This window comes from Panthera pardus, unplaced genomic scaffold (genome assembly GCF_024362965.1).
Source record: "Panthera pardus isolate Hobbes unplaced genomic scaffold, ASM2436296v1 HiC_scaffold_8, whole genome shotgun sequence".
In the NCBI taxonomy this organism is placed as follows: Eukaryota; Metazoa; Chordata; class Mammalia; order Carnivora; family Felidae; genus Panthera; species Panthera pardus.
Window position 1 is genome coordinate 13,330,356 of NW_026527013.1, and position 21,765 is coordinate 13,352,120.

At 55.9% G+C, this 21,765-nt stretch overlaps 1 protein-coding gene across 3 annotated transcripts; it reads left to right on the top strand.

The window, feature by feature from the left end:
* The first annotated feature begins 260 nt into the window (after nt 1–260).
* MAP1S (microtubule associated protein 1S) lies at nt 261–21,173 on the top strand. 3 transcript variants are annotated; one of them, XR_002071786.2, is made up of 8 exons: nt 261–404; nt 1,714–1,815; nt 3,273–3,355; nt 4,360–4,500; nt 5,164–7,519; nt 15,691–15,926; nt 16,764–16,996; nt 17,372–21,173. XR_002071786.2 is itself a non-coding variant. In XM_019416295.2 (7 exons), exons 1-7 carry the CDS (start codon nt 284–286, stop codon nt 16,917–16,919), a joined length of 3,195 nt encoding a protein of 1,064 aa, XP_019271840.1. In that variant the 5' UTR covers nt 261–283; the 3' UTR covers nt 16,920–21,173. The 3 variants fall into 3 exon arrangements, 2 of the variants coding, with proteins under 2 accessions (XP_019271840.1, XP_019271841.1); XM_019416295.2 differs by having other exon boundaries at nt 16,764–21,173; XM_019416296.2 differs by lacking the exons at nt 261–404; nt 1,714–1,815; nt 3,273–3,355 and adding an exon at nt 3,699–4,104 and having other exon boundaries at nt 16,764–21,173.
* The last annotated feature ends 592 nt before the right edge of the window (nt 21,174–21,765 follow it).

The following is a 21,765-nucleotide window of genomic DNA, read 5'->3' on the forward strand; positions in this document are numbered from 1 at the left end:
TGAGAACAGGTGGTAGGCATGCAGTCAAAGCTTCTTGAATGAACGAATGGATGGATGGATGAATGAATGAATGATCATTTGGGAAGGGTGGCCAAAGTGGAAGCCCAAGAGCCTGCCAGCCACTTCCGTGCCCACGTCCCCAGCTCCCAAGACCTAAAGGGGCCAGCCGTGGCACACGAGGGGCGAGGGGGCTTCCGGGCGGGGTCTTCGGGTCTTCCGGTACAGCCCCTTTAAGGGGCGGGGCCAGTGGGGTGGGCGCTCGGAGCGTCAGTGCGGCGCGAAGATGGCGGCGGCGGCGGCGGGCCCCGGGGCGACCCAGGCACCGAGCTCGCTGCTGCTCGTGGTGGGCGGCGAGTGCGGGTGCTCGGGGCTGCTTGCTTATGTGCTGGAGGAGCTCGAACGAGGTCGGGTTGGCCTGGGGCCACGGGGTGCGAGAGGCGGGCGCTGCCGCGCGTCTCGGCCCGAGGGTGGGGGGGGGGGCGGCGGCCGGGCTGGGGGCGGGGAGGCGATGGGCGGCGGCGGGAGCCTGGGGGCCCGGAGGCTCGGTCTTCCTCACGGTTAGGCTTACGGCGCGGGCAGAAGCCTTGGGCGCGCACGGAGGAAGCGGTACCCGGGCCTGGATTGGGCTGCCTCGCCCCGCCCCGCCTCGGGTGTAGCCCGGGGACGGGACGGGGGCCCGGGCTTTGGGACCCGCGCGATTGGGCAACACGGGCGACGGCTCCGCTTCCCGCCCAGTGGGCCCGCCGAGGGGAGGGTGGGGTCGCCTCGAAGCCCCGGGTCATAGCAGCTTGGATGTCCCGGAGGGAGGAGCTGGGATGGAGAGACTGGGCCTGGAGCCCCGGGGCCCACTTTCCGTTGCTAATTGGGGTGTGGGCGGGCGCAGCCTGCCCAAGGGATTTGGCATCTGGGGAGATGAATCATGTAGGTGCACCTGCGAGGTTCACCTGCAGCCACTTGGCACAGGCGTCGTGCACCCCACACCGTGTTTGGAGGGCATTCATCCCCCCCCCCCCCATTCAGATGGGCAGGGCCTTCGGTCTGGCGCCTGCAAAATGGAAAGGCAGCGCACATCTCTGCGTCCTTGGGAATGTCGTCGTCTGTGCCCATGTCTTCCCCCACCTCCACCCCGCCCCGTGCGCAGGGATAGTGTGGAAACCACAGGTTCAGCTCTGCCCTCACGGTGCTAATAGCCTGATAGGGTGCAGGATCCAAAATGGGTGAGGACAAGTTTTAAGCTCCCAGGCTGTCAGGAGTGCTCAGAAGGATGCAGAGCGCTGAGGGCCTGAAGGGTGGGTCGGGAGACAGAGGGAAGGACCTCCTGAGAGTGGGAAGAGCTGGTGCAAAGGCCAGGAGGTGGGAACATTCCTGGCAGGGCAGAAGGGGCTGTGTGACAGTGGTGGGGGTGGGGAGATGATGGAGGGGACCAGATGACTGTTTGGGAGGTGGGGGCTCTTTTGTTGATGTTGTGAATCTTCTCTGTGAAATGCCAAATTAACGCTTTGGGTCCCTTGGTGCGGATGCAGAGACAACGCCAGAGGCACCTTAGGTGGTTCTGAGTCTCCAGGCTGTTGCGTACAGGGGCGGGTTGAGGAGAAGGGGCTGGGACGGCTCCCACCTGCCAGATGCTAGTTAACTGAAATATTGTGGGAGCTGGGGAGCCTAGTTGACTTCCTGCCTCACTTCTCCGGCCACCACCCCCCTTGCCCCCAACAGGCATCCGGTCCTGGGACATTGACCCTGGCATTTGCAGCCTTGATGAGCAGCTCAAGATTTTCGTGTCCCGGCACTCTGCCACCTTCTCCAGCATCGTGAAAGGTGAGACTGGAGAGCCCCCCCATGTCCCAGCCGCTCCCCTTCATTGGGCAAGTGTTCTCTGAGTGCCAGCTGTGTGCCAGGCATGGGGGAGGGTTCGGGTATGGCTGTGAACAACCACAGTAACAATACAGCCGAGATCTGTCAAGTTGGAGCAGGGCTGGGCCCCGACCAGCACTGCTAACTCCCTTGGTCTACACGTGGCAGGAACTCGTATTTTTGTCCCCATTTTGCAGATGAGGCAGCTGAGGGGTGGGGGACAGGGAGACCTCCAGGAAGTGGGCTTTGTGGATGAGAGGCATCTGGGGGCTGATGTGTCAAGTGGAGGGAAGGGCCCAGGCAAGGTGAGAAGATATTTGGAAAGTGAGGGGCTGCTGAGTGGGCCTGGAGGGTAGAGTGTGGGCCCCGCGTGGCAGGGACTGTGTATGGTTTGTGGCTGTGACCCCTGTACAGTAGGTGCTCAGTGGATGGGGAGCTGGGAGAGGAGCAAGATTGAGGGAGGGGTTGGGACGCCTGGGCCAGCCCCACACGGCCCAGGATGACCCACAGAACAGAGCAGCTACTGGGCGGGTTCCGGGTATCACCAGCAGCCCCTCTTGCCTCAGCCAGCCCGTTGAGTCACCTCTAGGCCGCTGCAGGAGGGGAAGGAAGTGTCCTTTGCCTCATTGTCCCAGCGGTTCCTGGTGGCTTCCTGACCCCTCGCAGGATTTGGGGGTGGGATGGGGCTGGAAATCCCATCGGTTCTGTGTGTCCTTGGCGGCCATTTCCTCTCTCTGTGCCTTGGTTTCCCCACCGGAATGGGGCAATATCCGTCCATGATGATAAGCGTGTGATAAACTGATAAAGGTTGACCGGTGCTGGAAGGTCCTTGCCTCTCTAGCCTTAGGCCTGGTGCTCCATTTCCGAAACCTCTGGGCTCTGAGGGACAGACGAGGGTTCAGATCCCGGAATCATCCCCACTCCCCTCTTCCTGGCCCATGAGGCCTCCCTGGCCCCATGCTCCCCCATGCTCCCCTCGTTCTAGCCTCACCCGCCACTTCCTGATCCTCACTTGGAGCCCAGTCCTGCCTCAGAGCCCTTGCCCATGGTTTGCCCTCCTCCTGGTGTACCTCGTTGGCCCTGGGCTCTGGCTCCTTACCTATATGGGGTGACAGTGACGTCCCCCATAGGGCTGACTGCTGTAAATTGGGGCCTGTAAGCAGGGATGGCCTTGTTGTCACTGTTTCCAATGTGAGGCCTGCCAACGCTGGTTTCCTGTTCTGGCCTCATCCTGACCCGCAGCTCTACCACGCGCCTGTTGATTCTCAGATGACCCCCTGGCTGGGGTTTCCTGGAAGCAGAGTCCTGGAGGGGCTTGTGGCTGCCTGGGGTCACACAGGGAGGCAGGGCTCGACACCGGGACCGCCTGACCCTGTGCACAAGGCCCAGCCCCAAACTCACAGAGCCCAATACCCCCACAGGCCAGCGGAGCCTGCACCACCGCGGAGACACCCTGGAGACACTGGTCCTCCTGAATCCATCAGACAAGTCCCTGTGTGACGAGGTAGGGAACAGTCATCCGCAGGGGGCAGGCTGTCGGGACCGGCACCATCCCAAGTCCTGACTTCCTGCGTCCCTGACTTTGTGCCGTTTGAAATTCTCTTGACACTCAGCAGCCTCACCCCCTCCTTCAGGAAGTCTCCCTGGATCCCTCAGCTTCAGCTTGTCACCCCCTCGGAGGTGACGGTGGGAGGAACAGGTGAAGTCAGGAAAGACGAGTTTGCGAGGAAGGTCTGGAGGCAGGAAGGCAGGACTCAGCTGACGTTTGCATCTTGTGCCTCCCTCGCTAGCTGGGCCCCCCCAGGAGTTGTCTGAATTGACTTTTTTTTGGGTTTTTTTTTGTTTGTTTTGTTTTTTAGTTTATTTATTTAGAGAGAGAAAGTGTGTGAGAGCACAGAAGGGGCAGAGAGGGGGAGAGAGAGAATCCCAAGCAGGCTCTATGCCGTCAGCTAAAACGAAGAGTCAGACGCTTAACAGACTGAGCCACCCTGGAGCCCCGAATTGACTTCCTAATCCTTCTAATTTATGGACAGCTTATGCCCTTCTCCTAGTTACCCATAGGAAAAATGAACAAGATGAAGCCCAGGACGCCCCTCTAGAGACCCCGGTATAGGTGGATTCCTCTGATCAAAAATGCTCCGTTTTGTTCCCTCAAGGAGCTCTGAAGGAGATAGAGCCAGACACAGATACACTCTTCTCCATGGCCTTGAGGCTGGGCCAGAGAGAGAGTGGGCTCCAGGGAATCCAGAAAGGGTATGGTGGGCTTCTAGGAAGAGGAGGCCCCGGAGCCTGGCTTTGTAGGAAGAGCAGCAGGAATTTGTTGGGGGAAGGGTGTTGGGCTCAGCAGGAGGCCCGGAGGGTACCCTGCCAGCTTCTAGTTGAGTACTGGGGTGGGGACAGGGATTCGGGTGGTTGTATGGAGATTTGGGGCTGGGAGCCATCTCAAAGCAGGGTGTAGGCCTTGTCACAGCACAGAGTGGGGCCTTTAACAGTCTCCCCCTTCCTCAGCTCCGGAACCTTCTGCTGGACCCTGCCCCTCATAAGCTGCTGGTATTGGCTGGGCCCTGCCTGGAAGGGACAGGGGAGCTGCTGCTCCAGACGGGGGGCTTCTCGCCCCGCCACTTCCTCCAGGTCCTGGGGGACAAAGAGGTAAGCCACCTCCTCCTCGTCTTGCTTCCCCTGGCTCTGAGTTCGGGCTGTGTGGCCCTAGTGACCTGTCCCTCTCTGCACCCCATCCCTTCCTCTGTGGAGCAGCAGCACTGACACATGTCCCTCCCATCGTCGGGCCCCAGTTCCCTCACCCACGACGGCGTGTGGTTTGAGGCTAGGCCTGTAGATCAGCAGACATCCCAGAGACCTCAAGTGGCACCCCAGCTTCCAGGTCCCAGCTGGGTAGGGTCCTTTCTAAAGTCCTTCGTCCGGGTGTGGCAAATGAACAAAGCCAGCCGATAAACCTTACCTTTTTCCGTTGTAGAGAGTGAGGTGATGAAGGTGAGCTAAAAAGCAGAGGTGGGGAGCATAGACGGTGTCCCTGGAGGGAGCTGTGCTGTAGAGAACAGCAAGTGCAAAGGCCTTGGGGCAGGGAGAGTGAGAGGGGAGGGGAGGGGAGGGAAGCAGGTGGTGAGTCAGGAGCACGTGTCTCTGCGGACCAGGGGGATGGCTGGGATTTGTCGTAATGGTGACGAGGGTCGGCCAAAGGACTCTCCCAGCCCCAGGAATCAAGGTGGAGGGGCCCTTGCCCACTTTTCCCGAGGCGCTGGGTGTTGCCCGGCTCCAGGGGGCTTCTTAACCGTGACCCCTGCCCCTCTGTAGATCCGGGATCTTCTGGCGTCCACACCCCCACCTGCAGACCTGCCGAAGCTCACCATCACCTGCCCAACCTTCGGTGACTGGGCCCAGCTGGCACCTGAGGTGCTGGGCCTCCAGGGCGCGCTCCGGGTGCAGTGGAACCCACCCGTGCAGCTGCCGGCTTCCGAGGGCCTGCGCCAGTTCCTGGAGTACGTGGCTGAGTCGCTGGAGGCCCCGTCTCCCTTTGAGCTGCTCGAGCCGCCAGCGTCCGTGGGCTTCCTCAGGCTCGCCCGGCCTTGCTGCTACATCTTCCCCGGCGGCCTCGGCGACGCCGCCTTCTTCGCCGTCAATGGCTTCACCGTGCTGGTCAACGGTGGCTCCAACCCCAAGTCGAGCTTTTGGAAGCTGGTGCGGCACCTGGACCGGGTGGACGCCGTGCTGGTGACCCACGCCGGCGCCGACAGCCTCCCGGGCCTCAACAGTCTTCTGCGGCGCAAGCTGGCCGAGCGAGACGAGGCGGCGGCCGGCGGGGGCTCCGGGGACGACAGGCTCCGCAGGCTCATCTCCCCCAACCTGGGGGTCGTGTTCCTCAACGCCCGCGTGGCCATCTCGCGTCTGGTGAGCGGCGAGGACGAGGCGGAGCTGGCCCTGAGCCTCTTGGCCCGGCTGGGCATCGCGCCCCTGACTCTGAACCGCGGGCCGCTCCCGGCCGAGCCCACCGTGCTCTTTCAGAAGATGGGCGTGGGCCGGCTGGACATGTATGTGCTGCACCCGCCCGCGGCTGGTGCTGACCGCTCGTCGGCCTCCGTGTGCGCCCTGCTAGTGTGGCACCCCGCGGGCCCCACCGAGAAGGTGGTGCGCGTGCTGTTCCCCGGCTGCACACCTCCCGCCCGCCTCCTGGATGGCCTGGTCCGCCTGCAGCACCTGGGGTTCTTGCGAGAGCCTGTGGTGACCCCCCAGGACCTAGTGGGGCCTCGGCGAGCGGAGAGCAAGGAAAGCGTGGGCTCCCGGGACAGCTTAAGAAGAGAAGGCCGGACGACGGCACCGGCCAGGCCTGCCCCGGAGCGCCCTGTGGGGGCCCGGAAGGACCCGCCTCGAGTCGAGGCCCCCCGCAGGGCTGAGAAAGAAGCCAGGCTCCCCCGGGAGGTGAAGAAGGACCCCAAGCCAAGCGTCCCTCGGACCCAGCCCCAGGAGGTGCGCCGGGCAGCCTCCGCTCCGGTCAGCGTGAAGAAGGCGGGTGCCCAGGCCGCCCCCAGGCCCCGCAGGGCACCCAATATCCCCCGCCCGGGCGTCCCGCCGGCGGAGAACGGGCCCCACAGCCCCCCCAGCTTCCGCTGTGGAGAGGCCAGCCCGCCGCCGCCAGAGGCCTGCGGCTCCCCCGCCCCCCAGCTGGTGGCCACCCCCAGCCAGGAGAGCAGCCTGGAGCTGGGGCTGAGCCCGGCCGGGGAGGACGGCGGCACCTTGGAGGAGAAGACGCTGGAGCTGCTTTTGGGTGCCAGCACCCCCCGGCCGCGCACACCCTCGCCTACTGGAGCCCACCAGGGCCCGGCGGAGGGCAGCGGGCGGCTGTCGCTGAGCCCGCTGCGGGGCGGGGAGGCTGGGCCGGATGCCTCGCCCACGGTGACCACACCGTCACTGCCTGCCGAGGTGGGATCCCCGCACTCCACGGAGGTGGACGAGTCCCTGTCCGTCTCCTTCGAGCAGGTGCTGCCGCCGCCGCCTGCCGCCGCGGGCGACGCTGGGCTGAGCCTCCCCCTCCGCGGCCCCCGGGTACGGCGATCGGCCTCCCCGCACGACGTGGACCTGTGCCTGGTGTCACCCTGTGAGTTTGAGCACCGGAAGGCCGTGCCCGTGGCGCCCGCGCCCGCGTCCCCAGGCAGCTCTGATAGCAGCGCCCGGTCCCAGGAGCGGGCGGGGGCCCCGGGAGCTGAGGAGACCCCACCCACCTCCGTCAGCGAGTCCCTGCCCACCCTGTCTGACTCGGACCCCCTGCCTGCCGCCCCCGGCATCGCGGACTCGGATGAAGACATGGAGGGCGCAGGGGTCCCTCGCCGTGACCCGCTGCCCGAGCCCCTCAAGTTCCCCCCGCCGCTGCCCACCCCGCCCGGCATCTGCATGGTGGACCCCGAGGTGCTGCCCCCTGAGCAGGCCCGGCTGACGGAGGGCCACGGCCGCACCCGGAAGTCCGGGGTTCGCCCTCACCCCAGCACTGCCGCCTCCAAAGCCACTCCCGCGACCACTGCCAAAACCAAGGGACTGGCCGGTGGAGACCGGGCCGGTCGGCCCCTCGGCACCCGGAGCGAGCCCAGTGACAAGGGAGGTCGGGCACCCCTGTCCAGAAAGTCCTCGGTCCCCAAGACGACCACTCGGGGCCCATCCGGTAAGTACCCAGGGGCTGGAGGCCTACAGCAGGGTTACCGGCCCAAGTCTTTGTTCCCTGTTTGCTGTGTGGCCTCAGCCACGCCTGCCACCCTCTCTGGGCGTCAGTTTCTCCTACAAAACGGAAGCTCTGGCTCGCTTGTAATTCCGAGGCATTCAAGCAGTGCCACCCACGGAAGCATAACGTGAGCACATCTGTCATCATGAGGTCGCTAGTGCCACAGCGAGTAGAAACGGGTGAAATTAATTTTAATAGTATATTTAACCTGTTTGCGTAGAGATTCCCAAGCCCCCCACCTCCAGGCTCAGTGTTGCAGTCAGGACTCGGGATGCAGTCCTACTCCTGGCTCAGCTGTGTTGGAGCAAAAGGATACAGGAGGGAATCGGCAAAGAGAAGGGGCACGGGGAGGGGGGCTCCTGGGGGGGGGGGCAGGCACAGGCTTGTAGAGTCGTCTCCCAGTGTGGTCCCACCGTGTGCTTAATGCCCGAGCAGTGTGCCCTGGTGACCCATACGAGGTGGTGTCCACCAGGGATGCTCGTTAGAGACTGAGCGCCCAGGGTGTTGCTGGTCGCGTTGGCACTTCTGCCTGACATGTGCCAACATCCCAGACTCCTCAGCAAGGGTGAAGCAGGCGTTCAGCCTGAGCCACGCTGCTGCGGAGCAAACAGGCGCGGTGAGCCACTCTTGTCACTTAGTGGTGGGAACCTTTCTGAAATCCAGGCTCCCCAGACTCCAGCCAGGGCCACCCCGTAAGCAGACCTATCTAAGGATAGCAGTTTTAGGTACGCTGCGGTAACTTTTCTTCCCAGTCTTCCTCAGTTGTGATGAGATCTCTTAACAGGACATTTACCACCTTAGCCGTTGCTAAGTGCACAATTCCGTAGCGTTAAGTACGTTCGCATTGCTGTGCAACCAGCCCCACCAATTGGTCTCCAGGGCTCCTTTTTCTCTTGCAAAACTGAAACTCTGTCCCCATTAAAAAACGAATTCCCATTCCTCCTCTCCCAATCCCTGGCACCCTCTGGTTCTGCTTTCTGTTTCTATGAATCTGACTCCTCTAGGGACCTCCTGCAAGTGAAATCATACTGTATTTATCTTTTGTGACTGGTTTATTTCACTTAGTATCATGTCTCCGTGGTCCATTCACGTTGTAGCCTGTGTCATAATTCTCTTCCCCTTTTTTTCGTTTTTAAGAATTTCCTTCCTTTTTAAGGCTGAATAATAATACCGTGTTGCACGGATGGACCAAATTTTGTTTATCCGTTCACCCACGGATGGACTCTTGGGTTACTTCTGCCTTTTGGCTACTGTCGAATGATGCTGGTATGAACGTGACTGGACTGATATCTCATGGAGACCTTACTTTCAACTCTTTGGGGTATATTCGCAGAAGTGGGATTGCTGGATCACACGGTAATTCCATTTTTGAGTTTTTAAGGAACCACTATGCTGTTTTCGACAATGGCCGCACCGTTTTACATTAATGCCACCAGCCGTGCAAAGAAGGTTCCAGTTTCTCCACATCCTCGCCAGCACTTGTTATTTTTTGAGTAGCCACCTGATGCGTGTGAGGTGATACCTCGTGGTGGTTTCGATTTACGTTTCCCGAATTAATGATGTTGAGCATCTTTTCGTGTGCTGTCGGCCATTTATATACCTTTTTTGGAGAAATGTCTGTTCAGGTCTTTTGCCCCTTTTTGAATCGGGTAGTCTTTTTGCTGTTGGGTTATGAGAGTTCTGTATATATTGTGGATATTAACCCTTTGTCAGGTATATGATCTGCAAATATTTTTTTCCCATTCTGTGGGGTTGCCTTTTTATTCTGTTGATCGTGTTCTTCGCCCAGAAGTTTGTAATCGTCATAAAATCCAGTTCGGCTTTTTTTTTCTGCCTGTGCTTTTGTTGTCACATCCAAAAAATCATTGCTAAATCCAGTCGGGTGAAGCTTTTGCTTTGTTCTAAGAGTTTTATGGTTTTAGCGCTCACATTTTGTTCCAGGATAAATTGAGTTAATTTTTGTCCGTGGTGCCGAATAAGGGTTCAGTTTCATTGTTTTGTATGTAGACCTCCGATTTTCCCAGCACCATTGGTTGAAAAGACGGTCCTTTCTCCTCTGATGGTCTCGGCATCGTTGTCAGAAATCATCTCATCACATACGTGAGGGTTTATTTCCGGGCTTTCTGTTCCGTTGGCCTATCATGTGTCCGTCTTTATGTCAACACCACGCTGTCTTGATTACTGTCCCTTTACCATAAGTTTACAGATCAGGAAGTGTGAGTCCTCCAACTTTGTTCTTCAACATTGTCTTGCCTCCTGGAATCCCTTGAGATTCCATATGAATTTTAGGATGGTTTTTCTATTTCTGCAAAAAGCCATCGCTGGCACTTTGATCGTGACAGCACCGAATCTGTAGTTTGCCTCAGGTAGTGTCAACGGCTCGGCGGATATTAAGTCTCCTAATCCACAAATATGGGATGTCCTTTCCGTGAGTTTCTATGTTTTCGTTCCTTTCGGCGGTGTTTTTTAGTTTTCGTATATTTTGTTTTCTTGGCTAAATTAACCCCTAAGTATCTTATTCTATGTTAATACTATTGTAAAGACAGTTGTTTTCTTAGTTTCCTTTTCAAATCGTTCACCATTAGCATATAGAAGCATAATTGGTTTGTGTGTGTTGGTTTTGTGTCCAGCTACTTTGCCGAATACATCTATCCTAACAGATTGTGTGTGTGTGTGTGTGTGCGCATCATCTTAGAGTTTTCTGCACGTAAGAGCGTGTCATCTGTGATCAGAGATAACTTTAATTTTTTCTTTTCTAATGTAGATATCTTTTCTTTTTCTTGCCTGATTGCTCTGGCTAGCACTTCTAGTACTGTGTTGACTCTAAGTGGCAAAAGCCAACATTCTTGCCTTGTTCCTGCTCTTAGAAAAAAAGCTGATAGTCTTTCTCCATTGGGTATGATGGGAGCTGTGAGTTTTTCATACATGGCTCGTGTTTTGTTGAGGCAGTTTCATGCTATTCATAGTTTGTTGAGGGTTTTTATCACGAAAGAGTGTTGAATTTTGTCAAATGCCTTTCTGCAACAGTTGAAATGATTGCGTTGTTTTATTCATTCTGTTAGTGTGGTCTATTATATTGATTTTTCTTTTCCTTTTAAGACTTTATTTTTTTTTTTAATTTTTTTAACGTTTATTTATTTTTGAGACTGAGAGAGACAGCGCGTAAACAGGGGAGGAGCAGAGAGAGAGGGAGACACAGAATCTGAAACAGGCTCCAGGCTCTGAGCTGTCAGCACAGAGCCCGACGCGGGCCTCGAACTCACAGACCGTGAGATCATGACCTGAGCCGAAGTCAGACGCTTAACCGACCAAGCCACCCAGGCGCCCCTAAGACTTTATTTTTAAGTAATCTCTACACCCAACGTGGGGCTCAAACTCACAACCCTGAGCTCAAGAGTCACATGCTCTACCTACCAAGCCAGGTAGGCGGCCCATATGTGTGTGTGTGTGTGTGTGTGTGTGTGTATACATACATACTTTTTTTTTTTTTAAGATTTCATTTTTTGGAGTGTCTGGGTGGCTCAGTCGGTTAGGTGTCCACCCGTGAGGTCATGATCTCACGGTCCGGGAGTTCAAGGCCCGCACCAGGCTCTATGTGACAGCTGGGAGCCTGGAGCCTGTTTCAGATTCTGTGTCTCCCTCTCTCTTTCTGCCCCTCCCCTGCTTGCACTCTGTCTCTGTCTCTCGAAAATAAATAAACATTAAAAAAATGGTTTTTAATTTCATTTTTAAGTAATCTCTACACCAAACATGTGGCTATATTGCTTTTTCATATGTGGAACCATCCCTGCATCCCAGGGATTCCCACTTGACCACAGTGTCTGATCCTTTTAATATGCTGCTGAATTTGGCTCGCTAATATTTGTTGAAGATTTTTGCATCAAGGTTCATAAGGGATATTGGTCTGTAGTTTTCTTTTCTTCGTAGTGTCTTTGTCTGACCTTGGTATCAGGGCAACACTGGCCTCCTAGAATGAGTTAGGACGTGTTCCCTGCTCTTCAGTATTTTTGGAAAAGTCAGAGAGGGATCGATGTTAGTTCTTCTTTAAATGTTTGGTAGAAACTTAGGCTCAGGAGGATTTTGATTACTGATTCAATCTCCTTACTAAGGATAGATCTGTTTAGCTTTTCTGTTTCTTTGTGATTCAGTCTTTGGTAGGTTTTGTGTTTCTGGGCATTTGTATGTTTTTTCTTGGTTATGCAGTTTCTTGGTTGTACAGCTGTTCAGAGTACTCTCATCATGCTTTTTATGTCTGTAGAGTAGGTAGTAGTGTCCCCCTCTTATTTCTGAGCTTATCAATTTGAGTCTTCTCGCTTTTTTCTTAGTCTAGCTAAAAGCCTGTCAGTTTTGTTAATCTTTTTTTTAAAAAATTTTTTTTAACGTTTATTTATTTTTGAGACAGAGAGAGACAGAACATGAATGGGAGAGGGTCAGAGAGAGAGAGACACACACAGAATCCAAAACAGGCTCCAGGCTCTGAGCTGTCAGCACAGAGCCCGACGCGGGGCTCGAACTCACCGACCGCGAGATCGTGACCTGAGCCGAAGTCAGACGCTCAACCGACTGAGCCACCCAGGCGCCCCCGGTTTTGTTAATCTCTTTGAAGGACCAACTCGTGGTTTTGTTGGTTATCTTTTGTGTGTTTCATTCTCAATTTAAAAAACAAATTTTTTTAACGTTTATTCATTTTTGAGAGACAGAGAGAGACAGAGCATGAGCGGGGAAGGGACAGAGAGTGAGGGAGACACAGAATCCAAAGCAGACTCCAGGCTCTGAGCTGTCAGCACAGAGCCCGATGCGGGGCTCGAACTCAAGAACTGCGAGATCATGACCTAAGCCAAAGTCGGACGCTCAACTGACTGAGCCACCCAGGCACCCCTCTATTCTCAATTTTTAAAATCTCTGCTCTAATCTTTATCATTTCCTCTCTTCTGTTAGCTTCAGATTTACTTTTGTTGTTTTCTGGTTCCTTAGGTTAATAGGTTGTTGCATGGAGATCTTCTTTTTTAATATAAACATTTATACATAGAAACTTGCCTTTTATTTCTGCTCTCTCTCAAAGAGATTCTCTTTCAGCAGTTGGACTATTCGTGTGTCTCAATGTGTGTCATCCTACTTGGAATTTGTTGAGCTTCTTGGACGTTTCCTAATGCCATTCATCAAACATGGGAAGTGTGGGGCCATCATTTCTTCAAATAATCATTCTGCCCCTTTCCTCCTGGGACTCCACATGTGTATGTCGGCCCTCTCGATGGTGTCTCACAAATCCCTCACGCTGCCGTTCACTTTCTTCGGTCCTTATTTCTCCCTGTTCCTCAAACTTGATAATTGCTATTGTCCTATCAGAAGTCACTGTTCACATCATGAATTGAATTCCTCTGGTGAATTTTTCATTTCGGTTATTGTACTTTTTAGCTGCAGGATCTTCTTTTGGTTTGTTGTTAAATTTTCTCTGCCCTTAGTGATGTTTCTGTTTTTATTCACACAACGTTTTCTTGCCATGTCTTCCTTTCTGTGAGCATTTTTAAGTTGGTTTAAAGTCTTTGTTCAGTAAGCCCACCATCTGGCCTTTCTCAGGAGTGGTTTCTGTTGATTTTTTTTTTTCTTTTTTCTTTTTCTTTTTTTTTTTTTTTTTACCTTGGGCTATATATACTTTTCCTGTTTCTTTGTTCGCCTTGTGATTTTTGCTGTTGTTGAAAACTGGACATTTGAGTTTAATAATGTGTTAACTCCGGAGATCCAAATCTCCCCCTTCCCCAGGGGGAAGGTTTGTGTGGCTTCTTTAATTTTTTTTTTTTTTATGTTTGTTTATTTTTGAGAGAGAGAGAGTGTGAGCGGGGGAGGGGCAGAGAGCGAGAGGAAGACACCGAATCTGAAGCAGGTTCCAGGCTCCAAGCTGTCAGCCCAGAGCCCGACGCGGGGCTCGAACCCACAAGCCGCGAGATCATGACCTGAGCCGAAGTCGGACGCTTAACCAACTGAGCCACCCAGGCGCCCTTTCTTTGTTTAATTATCATGTGCTGTTTCTGTTTTCATGAGCCTGCACCTTTCTGGGTGTGTGTGGTGATTTTCCCAAATCTCCCATATATATAGTGGCTTTTTTTTCTTTTTATTATTAAGTTTTTAATTTTAATTCCAGTATAGTTAACAGCTATGTGAGTTTCAGGTGTAGAGGATAACGATTCCATGCGTTGGCTTTTGAACGGCTTAGTCCTTACGTGTCTGGCTCCTTAAAAGGGGAAAAAGTGAAAAATGAAGTGGGGAGGGGTAGATGGGAGAGAAGGAGAAAAAAATGTTCCCGTTCTCTCGATCTCCTGGAAGTCAGGGAGATGCTGCCAGCACGACTCTTGTCTGGAAGGGGAGACGGATTCCCGGTGCTTCCCAGCTGCACCGTCATCCCCCGGGTCCTCCTGCCGAGTTCATACTCTGTATGCGTGCTATGATCGCAGAATATTCCAGCATGCCGTCGGTATGAAAGATGACTAGCTAATTCCCCTTCTCGTGGCCACGCTGAGTCTTGGGTGCCTGGTGTGTGCTTTGCACCGAACCCCAGCTCGTGTCAGCTCGTCCCTGCCACGTTCCAGTGCTCGGTGACCACGGCGGAGGGCACTGCGGGCCTGGAAGTACCGGGGGTGGTGGGAAAGCAGCGGTGATGACTTGAGCTGGTGTCCCCGAGTGCTTGCTCACCGGTTGCAGGTGCCTTGGTGGCCCTGCCCTCCGGAAGCTGACCGATGTCCCAGGCTTCTCTCGCCCCGTGGCTTGTCATTAGTTCCCAGCCTCGGTGCCCCCCGGAGCTGCCCCCTCTTATCCTCGTTGGGCACTTGCCGGGAGAGGCACCTGCTGGGCCCCTGTGAGTTTTAGCAGCTCAGGGGTCCCCAGCCCAGAGTGGCTACCCAGGCCTGTGGCCGAGGCTGGCACCTGGAGGCTGGGAGTCATCCGAGCCCGTGTGTGCCTGGGCTCCTTCTCCCACTGCCTCGGACAGACTGACCCTCTGCTAGTGTCAGCAGACTGTGTCTTAAAAGGGCCAGAGGGTAAACGTTGCCAGCTTTGCAGGCCAGGTGGTCTCTGTCCCAACAACTTGACTCCGTGCCGCGGCAGAACAGCAGCTTCGTGTGGAACCCAAAGGGCGTTCCGGTAAAACTGTGTTTACAAAAGCAGGCGCTGCTGTAGTTGGCCGGTCCCTGCCCTACCCCGTCCTCCTGTCCTGCGGCCTCTGCCCATGTTCCCCTTGTCTGGCTGTTCCGCCTCTGCTGCTCCTGTCTCCCTTGGGCTCATCACGGCCATGGCGGCTTTCTCTTCTTGAGACTTAAGATCCCCACCGCCACTGTTCCCAGCTATGAGTGAGGGATGCCGCCTGCCCAAAGCTAGGGGATTCACTCACCCCGCAAATGCCTCGGCAGCCCTCTGGGCCCACGCCCTGAGCCAGGCAGTGTTTACGGTCCAAAGATGTCAAGCATCTGGCCAGTTGCCTGTGCCTCAGATCCCGATCTGTCCTCAATTGATTATGATTATGAGACACTCACCTGGGACCGGTGGCCTCATTCCCCTTTGCATAAGCTCTAGGTTCAGGGCCACGGATGAGGCTCTGAAAGCAATGCCACGTCCAGTCTCCCTCTTGCAATTCTGTCCTTCCCACACCCACTCTGTCTCCCCGTTGCCCTCGGGGGCAGGGATTTTTGTCTGTCTGGGTCACTGGCACGTCCCCAGTGCCTAATGCCCGGGAGGACTTGATAAATGCCCTTTGAGTAATTGAGCAGATGGATGCTGCAGAAGCAGCAGATTGTTCTAGATACTGGCTGCCTTGGGAGCTGAAGCTCTAAAACCCCGTCTTTCTGGAAGCCCTCCCTGATTGCCTCCTCCTACCCTCCTTACCTCTGGCCCTGGGTATGTCTGTGTCCAGGGACCAGCCAGGGAGGGTCCAAGCACTGAGGATATGGCCAGGGGTCTTTGCAGAGTTCGTTGAGTAACTTCCCGTGCCAAGGAGAGCTTTAAGATAGATCAGGCCTCCTCCTTGAGGAGGGAGCCACTCAGAGAGATGTAGACAGAGGTGGGAGCCCCTTCCCAGGCCCTGGGTCCCAGGAGCTCAGGTCTGACCCCATCCTTCTTGCCCGCAGGGTCAGCTGGCAGCCGACCAGGTGGGTCAGCAGCCCCTCCCGGCTCCCCCGTCTACCTCGACCTGGCCTACCTGCCCAGCGGGAGCAGCGCCCGGCTGGTGGACGAGGAATTCTTCCGAAGGGTGCGTGCGCTCTGTTACGTCATCAGCGGCCAGGACCAGCGCAAGGAAGAGGGCATGAGGGCTGTCCTGGACGCACTGCTGGCCGGCAAGCAGCAATGGGACCGTGACCTCCAGGTGCGTGACCACCCCGGGGCCCCAGACAGTCTTGGCACGAGGTCGGGCCGCACACCTCCTGGTGTGTTCCTGTTGAACTTAGTCCTGGGAGGTCTGTGTGACCTTCACCTGCCCACAGAAGAGGGAGTGGGGCTCAGCCCGAGCTGTGTCCCCAAGGCCACGGAAATGAAGGCAGGTTCACGGGTCCCACCAGCTCTCAGGACTCTGTTCCCGTTGTCCCCTCCGTCTGTCTGGAGCAGCCTGGATGAGGGTGCAGGACGGGCCCGGTTTGATCCGCTTCCCTGACTCCTGGGCTCTTAACCATCCCAGTCACGAGAATTGGCCAGGAGGAATAGGCGAGGTGTCCACGTAGCTGCGAAAGTTGAGAATTGATCCTGTGGGCTGGGGCTGTCCCCCAAGGAAGCCTTGAAGCACATCCTTGAAGGGTGACGCAAGTCTGGCTTGAAGGTGCCTGGCCACCCATTCGGCGTGTGAGGTGCCGATGCCCAGCCTCAGGGAGCATGCGCAGCCCCTGTCCCCACCCCACCCCCCCGTGTCCCCTCCCGCCCCACAGCTTGTCGGGAGCCAGGACGGAGGGTTCCGGGCACTGGGCAGAGGTAGGGCAAACTTGGTGTGTCCCAGGGAGGAGCCGGAGAGGGGCCCGGGTCCTTTGGGTGCCGTGGGGACAGGAAAGGACCTCAGGGATGGACGGGTGCAGACATCCAGGCGAGAGCTAAGGGAAGCAGAGCAACTGTGGTCAGAGAAGAAGGGTCTCAGATGCCGGGGGTGGAGCAGGGGCCTGGGCCCAGAGGTCACAGGTGCTCCCCCTCACCGTCAGCCCGTCTGTCCCACCCACAGGTGACCCTGATCCCCACCTTCGATTCCGCGGCCATGCACGAGTGGTACGAGGAGACACATGCCCGGCACCAGGCGCTGGGCATCACCGTGCTGGGCAGCAACAGCACCGTATCCATGCAGGACGAGGCCTTCCCCGCCTGCAAGGTCGAGTTCTAGCTCGGCGCCTGACACCCGCCCCCGCGGCCCGGCATCCGCCCCGACCCTGAGATTCACCTGCGTCACAAATAAACCAGGTACTCCACCCGGCTGTGGCCTCAGTTCCTTCCGCTGTCGGGAGACTTGGCAGCCTCCGGGACGGTCATCGCCGCCGTGTCGGCCCCCAGGTCAGGCGTGCTCCGGCCTCCGTGTCGCAGGCCGGAAAACCCAGGCCCGGGGAGGGGGGTGTACCTTTCCGGTAGTGACCGCCGACAGCCGGTGCCCGCCGCTGACCGCGGCCCTCCGGCCGGACCCAGCAAGCATGAGAGGCCGATTTTTACTGGCGGGGAAGCTGGAACCCCTGAGGGCAGCCGGACTCCACTCTGCCACACAAACCGGCCAGGGACAGGGTGAGACTGGAACCCCAGGCTCTGTGCTCCAAAGTGACAGAACAGGCCACTCTCCGTTCCTAGAGATACCTCATGCTCGTGGCAGGAGAGTCACATGCCACAGGGAGGTCTTAGAGGAGAACCTGAAACCCAGAGATTACGAAACATCCATTCCCGAAGAACCCCTTGCCTGCTCTCTGCACGCGTGGAGATAACCTAGCTAGAACATTAGACGAGGTGCCGTGCATCCTGGGTTGAACGGCGACCCGAAAAGCATACGTCTGAGCCCTGACACCTGATATCTGTGAGTGTGACTGTGTCTGGAGAAAGGGATTTTCAGATGCAGTTAAGTGAAGGCTCTTGAGATTCTCTGGATGGGCCCTAAATCCAATGACGCGTGTCCTTATAAGAGACAGAGGAGGTGACACAGAGGGGAAGACCACGCGGACATGGAGCCAGAGACTGGGGTGATGGGGTGATGGGGCCACAGCCGAGGAATGCTGCAGCCCCAGAAGCTGGTGAGGAGTGATTGTCCCCTAGAACTTTCTGAAGGAACCGACCCTGTGCACACCTTGATTTCAGAGCTGGGCCTCCAGAACTGCAAGAATGAACTGTTGTGTGTGGGACCTTGTGACTGTCCCGGGAGATGTTCTGAGCCGGTCGGCACACGGCTCGCTTCCCTGGACACGGCGGCCTGAGTCCCTGTGCGTGGCCACGTAGGTGTCCTGGTACAGACTCCTTCCTCCGGCCGTCTCGGGCCCCAGCTCGGCGCGTCCAGGCTGCTGTGGCACAATACCAGGCGGCTTCCCCGACAGACGCTTCCTTCCCGCAGCTCCGGAGGCTGGACGGTGGAGACCAGGGTGCATCAGGGTGCCAGGGGTCTGCCGAGGGCGGGCCCTCTGGCTTCCAGATGGCTGCCTTCTGGCTGTGTCCCCGCGTGGACAGGGAGGGGGCGTGGGGGCACATCCTCTCACGGCCCCTCCTTCGGCAGCACCAACCCCGGGATGGGACCCCACCCCCCTGGCCTCCGCGACCTAACGCTCTCCCGAAGCGCCCCCCCTCCCCAGACACCATCACGAAGGAGAGTGGGGCTCACACATAGGAAATGAGGGGGTATTTTGCACTAGTTAGGGCTCAGCTGATCGATGACTAGTGTCGTGGTTGGACTGGCCTTTGTGGTTCTGCTTACAAGACGCCCTTCCGCCGGACACCCATCGGGAAACTGAAGAAAAATAAAAGGTTTCTCACTTACCAGACCTGGAGATCACCCAGCGCCCCCAGGGCCACATAGTGAGAGGGGCGAGGTGGGGACTGAGACAGAGCTGCTTGTTCACTGGCCGGGCCTCTGCTCTTATTGGGTCCAGGATGGGAGCCCAGGGTTTCCAGGGCTCATTGTTTCTTGGTAAACTTAAAACCTCCCAGTGGGAATTTAAAGCGATGGGAGGGAGCAAAAACAAAACAAAACGAGTGGCCCGAAAGGCCAGTTACCAAAATCAACCAAGACCTCTAAAACAAGGAGCCTCAGTCGGGGCAGGCGGCCTCTTTGGCCTCTTTCTCCAGAGGCGTGGCTGGCGAGTAGGTTCATTCCAGCTACCATCTTTGAAGAGGATGCCTGGGCAATCAAAGCGTAAGTCCCGCACTCGCATCACAAGAAGGAAACAAACTGGCCTTACCCCACAGGGGGCACACAATTCCGCCTGGAGCTGGCAGGGCCGCAGCAGCCAGGGACACATCTTGTCTACCAAAGGTTAGTTTGTGGGACCTGACTGCTTCGTGTGGGAGCCACCGAACCGGCGTCTGGCCGCCTTCCTGTGGGATGTCGGGACTTGACAAGGCCGGGCATCAGGAAGGGCAGGTGGACGCCAGGGGAACCTGCGTGGGCGCCCACAGGGACAGGACCCACAAGGGCACCGTGGGTGAGGCCGCGACCAAGGTCAATGCGCACCCGGCCGGGGACAGGTGCGGCAGCCACCTGGGGAGTTCCCCAGCGCCTGGGACCTGGGTCTGTGACCCTGCGCCCTCCGTCCATCCGTTTACCTGGAAAGCGGAAGTGCTGGGATCCGAGCGCCCCCCCGCCAGGCGTGTCCTTCGCAAAGCCGCGCGTGCGCATGCGGGTTAGGGTTACGGCCCTTTGTCTTGCCTTTTCCTGTTGCGGGTAAGGGTGGGCTTCTTCGCTCAGGGCCTGGGGGCGGGCCGCTGTTTATAACACTGCCCCAGGTGTCATTTTGGCCAGACTGCCCTGTGGCAGGTGCTGCCTCCCATTCTCTATTTCGTTTATCGCCAGGGAGGGTTTCGCGTTGGTATTGTTTAATTAGCTGCTTCCACTGTTTTATTATAGGTGTTTCTTCTCACTGATACGTCACAACTCTACTTTTTCAAGAAACGTGAAAAGGTTTTTAATTGTGCTAAAAAACACATAAGATTTACCCTCTTAACCATTAAGCTCTTGTGCGGTGAGTTTGCTTCTCCCCCCCACATCTTTCCACTTTATGAACAGTTTTTCTGTAAGCATTTTGTTTTCATGGTTTTCAGACCACAATCTTTAAAGGTCTTTCTTTTGTGCTCTGAGAGGCCTTCCTCGCGGCTGGCACAAGTTCTCCCATGGTGTTTTCTCTGTGTTTCTCATGTTAACTTTTATTTTGATCCACCTAGGACTTATTTGGGGATGAAGAGAGATGGAGGGGTTGCCCCAGCCCCAAGGGCCAGCCGATTGTCCCAGGCCTGTGCAGATTTGAAACGCTCCCTCCTCCCTGAATAAGACCCCGTGGGTTTGCGTCTGTTTCTACATCTGCTCTAATCCATCACCAGCTTTTCTGGCCCTCTCCCCGCTATTTTCACTGGTATATAGTCTGGTGTGTCTGTCTTAATAGCTCCTTAGCAGGTTCTTTCTCCTTAATTTTATTTTTTCCCTTCTTAAATTCCCAGCTGTTTCCACATGCTCCTTCCTCTTGGGAGTTCTAGAATCTGCACAGAGGGGGCCCAAACACGTGTATGAGAAATGTCACAGGGGCGCCTGGCTGGCTCCTTTGGTAAATAAAGAATGTGACTTTTGATCTTGGGGTTGTGAGTTCTAGCCCCACGCTGGGTGCTGAGATGACTTAAAAAATAAAAATCTTTTAAAAAGAAAGAAGGAAGGGATGAAAGAAAAGAAAAGAAAAGAGAAAAAAAAAAAAGAAAAGAAAGAAATGTTATAAACTTCTGCTTTTGACCACGTCGTAGACTAGATTCTCAAGCCGATCTTCCAAGAAAAACAGTGAAAACTGCCGAGTAAAAAGAGTTAAATCTTGATTAACGCGTCCGTGGGCAAACAGAGGCGAAGGAGCAGTCAGAGGCCAGAATGTCCACAGAGGCAGGAGGCAGCTTTTGCGTTAGGCTGGGTTTGGTCTTTCGTTTTCACGGACCTTCAAGATGGTGGGTCCTGTTAAGTCAAGACCTCACAGGGTGAAGTCACAATCGAAATAAGATCTTCCCAGGAATGGAAAGGAAACTCCGTTATCTCCAGCCTGTCTGTTGGGAGGAAGAGGGGGGTAGAATCTAATCCAATGATTGGTGACCTCGCTTGAGTTTACAGCTCCAGCAGTATCTGGGTGTCCAGAGGCCTCCAGTAGACAAAGCAGTTTAAAGTCACCCAGGGTGGTGGTGACCCTGAAGGTTTGCGGTTTGAGCCTCCAACCCCAGCCTTCGAGAACTCCCCCAGTCATGGGGCACCTGGGTGGCTCAGTCGGTTAAGCTTCTGACTTCAGCTCAGGTCGTGATCTCGTGGTCTGTGAGTTCAAGCCCCGTGTTTGCTCTGCGCTGACAGCTCAGAGCCTGGAGCCTGCTTCAGAGTCTGTGTCTCCCTCTCTCTCTGCCCCTCTCCCACTTGTGCTCTGTCTCCGTCTCTCTCTGTCTCTGTCAAAAATAAACAAACATTCAAAGAACTCCCCTAGTCACGTCCCAGGAACTGCGTATGAACTGGTATCGAAAACTCAACCTGTCCACATGGCGGGGGAGCCAGCGGTCCTGAAGGCAGCAGAGACTTGCAGCTCAGCATCATTAGACCCAGAATTAGTGTGTTTAATCCTGAAGTGTGGAACAGAGGGCAAGACATATGGAGAAGAGCCAAAAATAACTAAGAAATCAGCAAATAATGGAGGTCTCAAAACACTGGATGCGGCTAACCATGGATTTGAGCTGTCCGAGCAGAGTGTGTTTCCCAAATATGGGAAGAAAAGGGAGGGTAAGAGAGAAAGAGCAGAGGCAAACTCTGAAGAGGATGAAGGCAGAGAATTTTCCAGAACGAACGCGAGACGTCAATTCACCGGTATTCAGAAAGCCAACTGCGTCCCAAGCAGGGTGTATAAAAAGACACGGCCGATTCCGCGCAGAAAATCCAAGTCAGCAAGAAAAGCGAGCCTGAGGATGGAAAGCCAGCTTCTCAGACCCAGAGCCTGGAACTCAGGACCCAGAGGGGCACCGCATGCAAGGCTCTGAGAGAA

Coding starts and splice junctions, on each gene's coding strand:
- MAP1S (XM_019416295.2), top strand. CDS start 284: ATGGCGGCGGCGGCGGCGGGCCCCGGGGCGACCCAGGCACCGAGCTCG. Junction 405..1,713: donor GCTGGAGGAGCTCGAACGAG/GTCGGGTTGGCC, acceptor TGCCCCCAACAG/GCATCCGGTCCTGGGACATT. Junction 4,501..5,163: donor AGGTCCTGGGGGACAAAGAG/GTAAGCCACCTC, acceptor GCCCCTCTGTAG/ATCCGGGATCTTCTGGCGTC.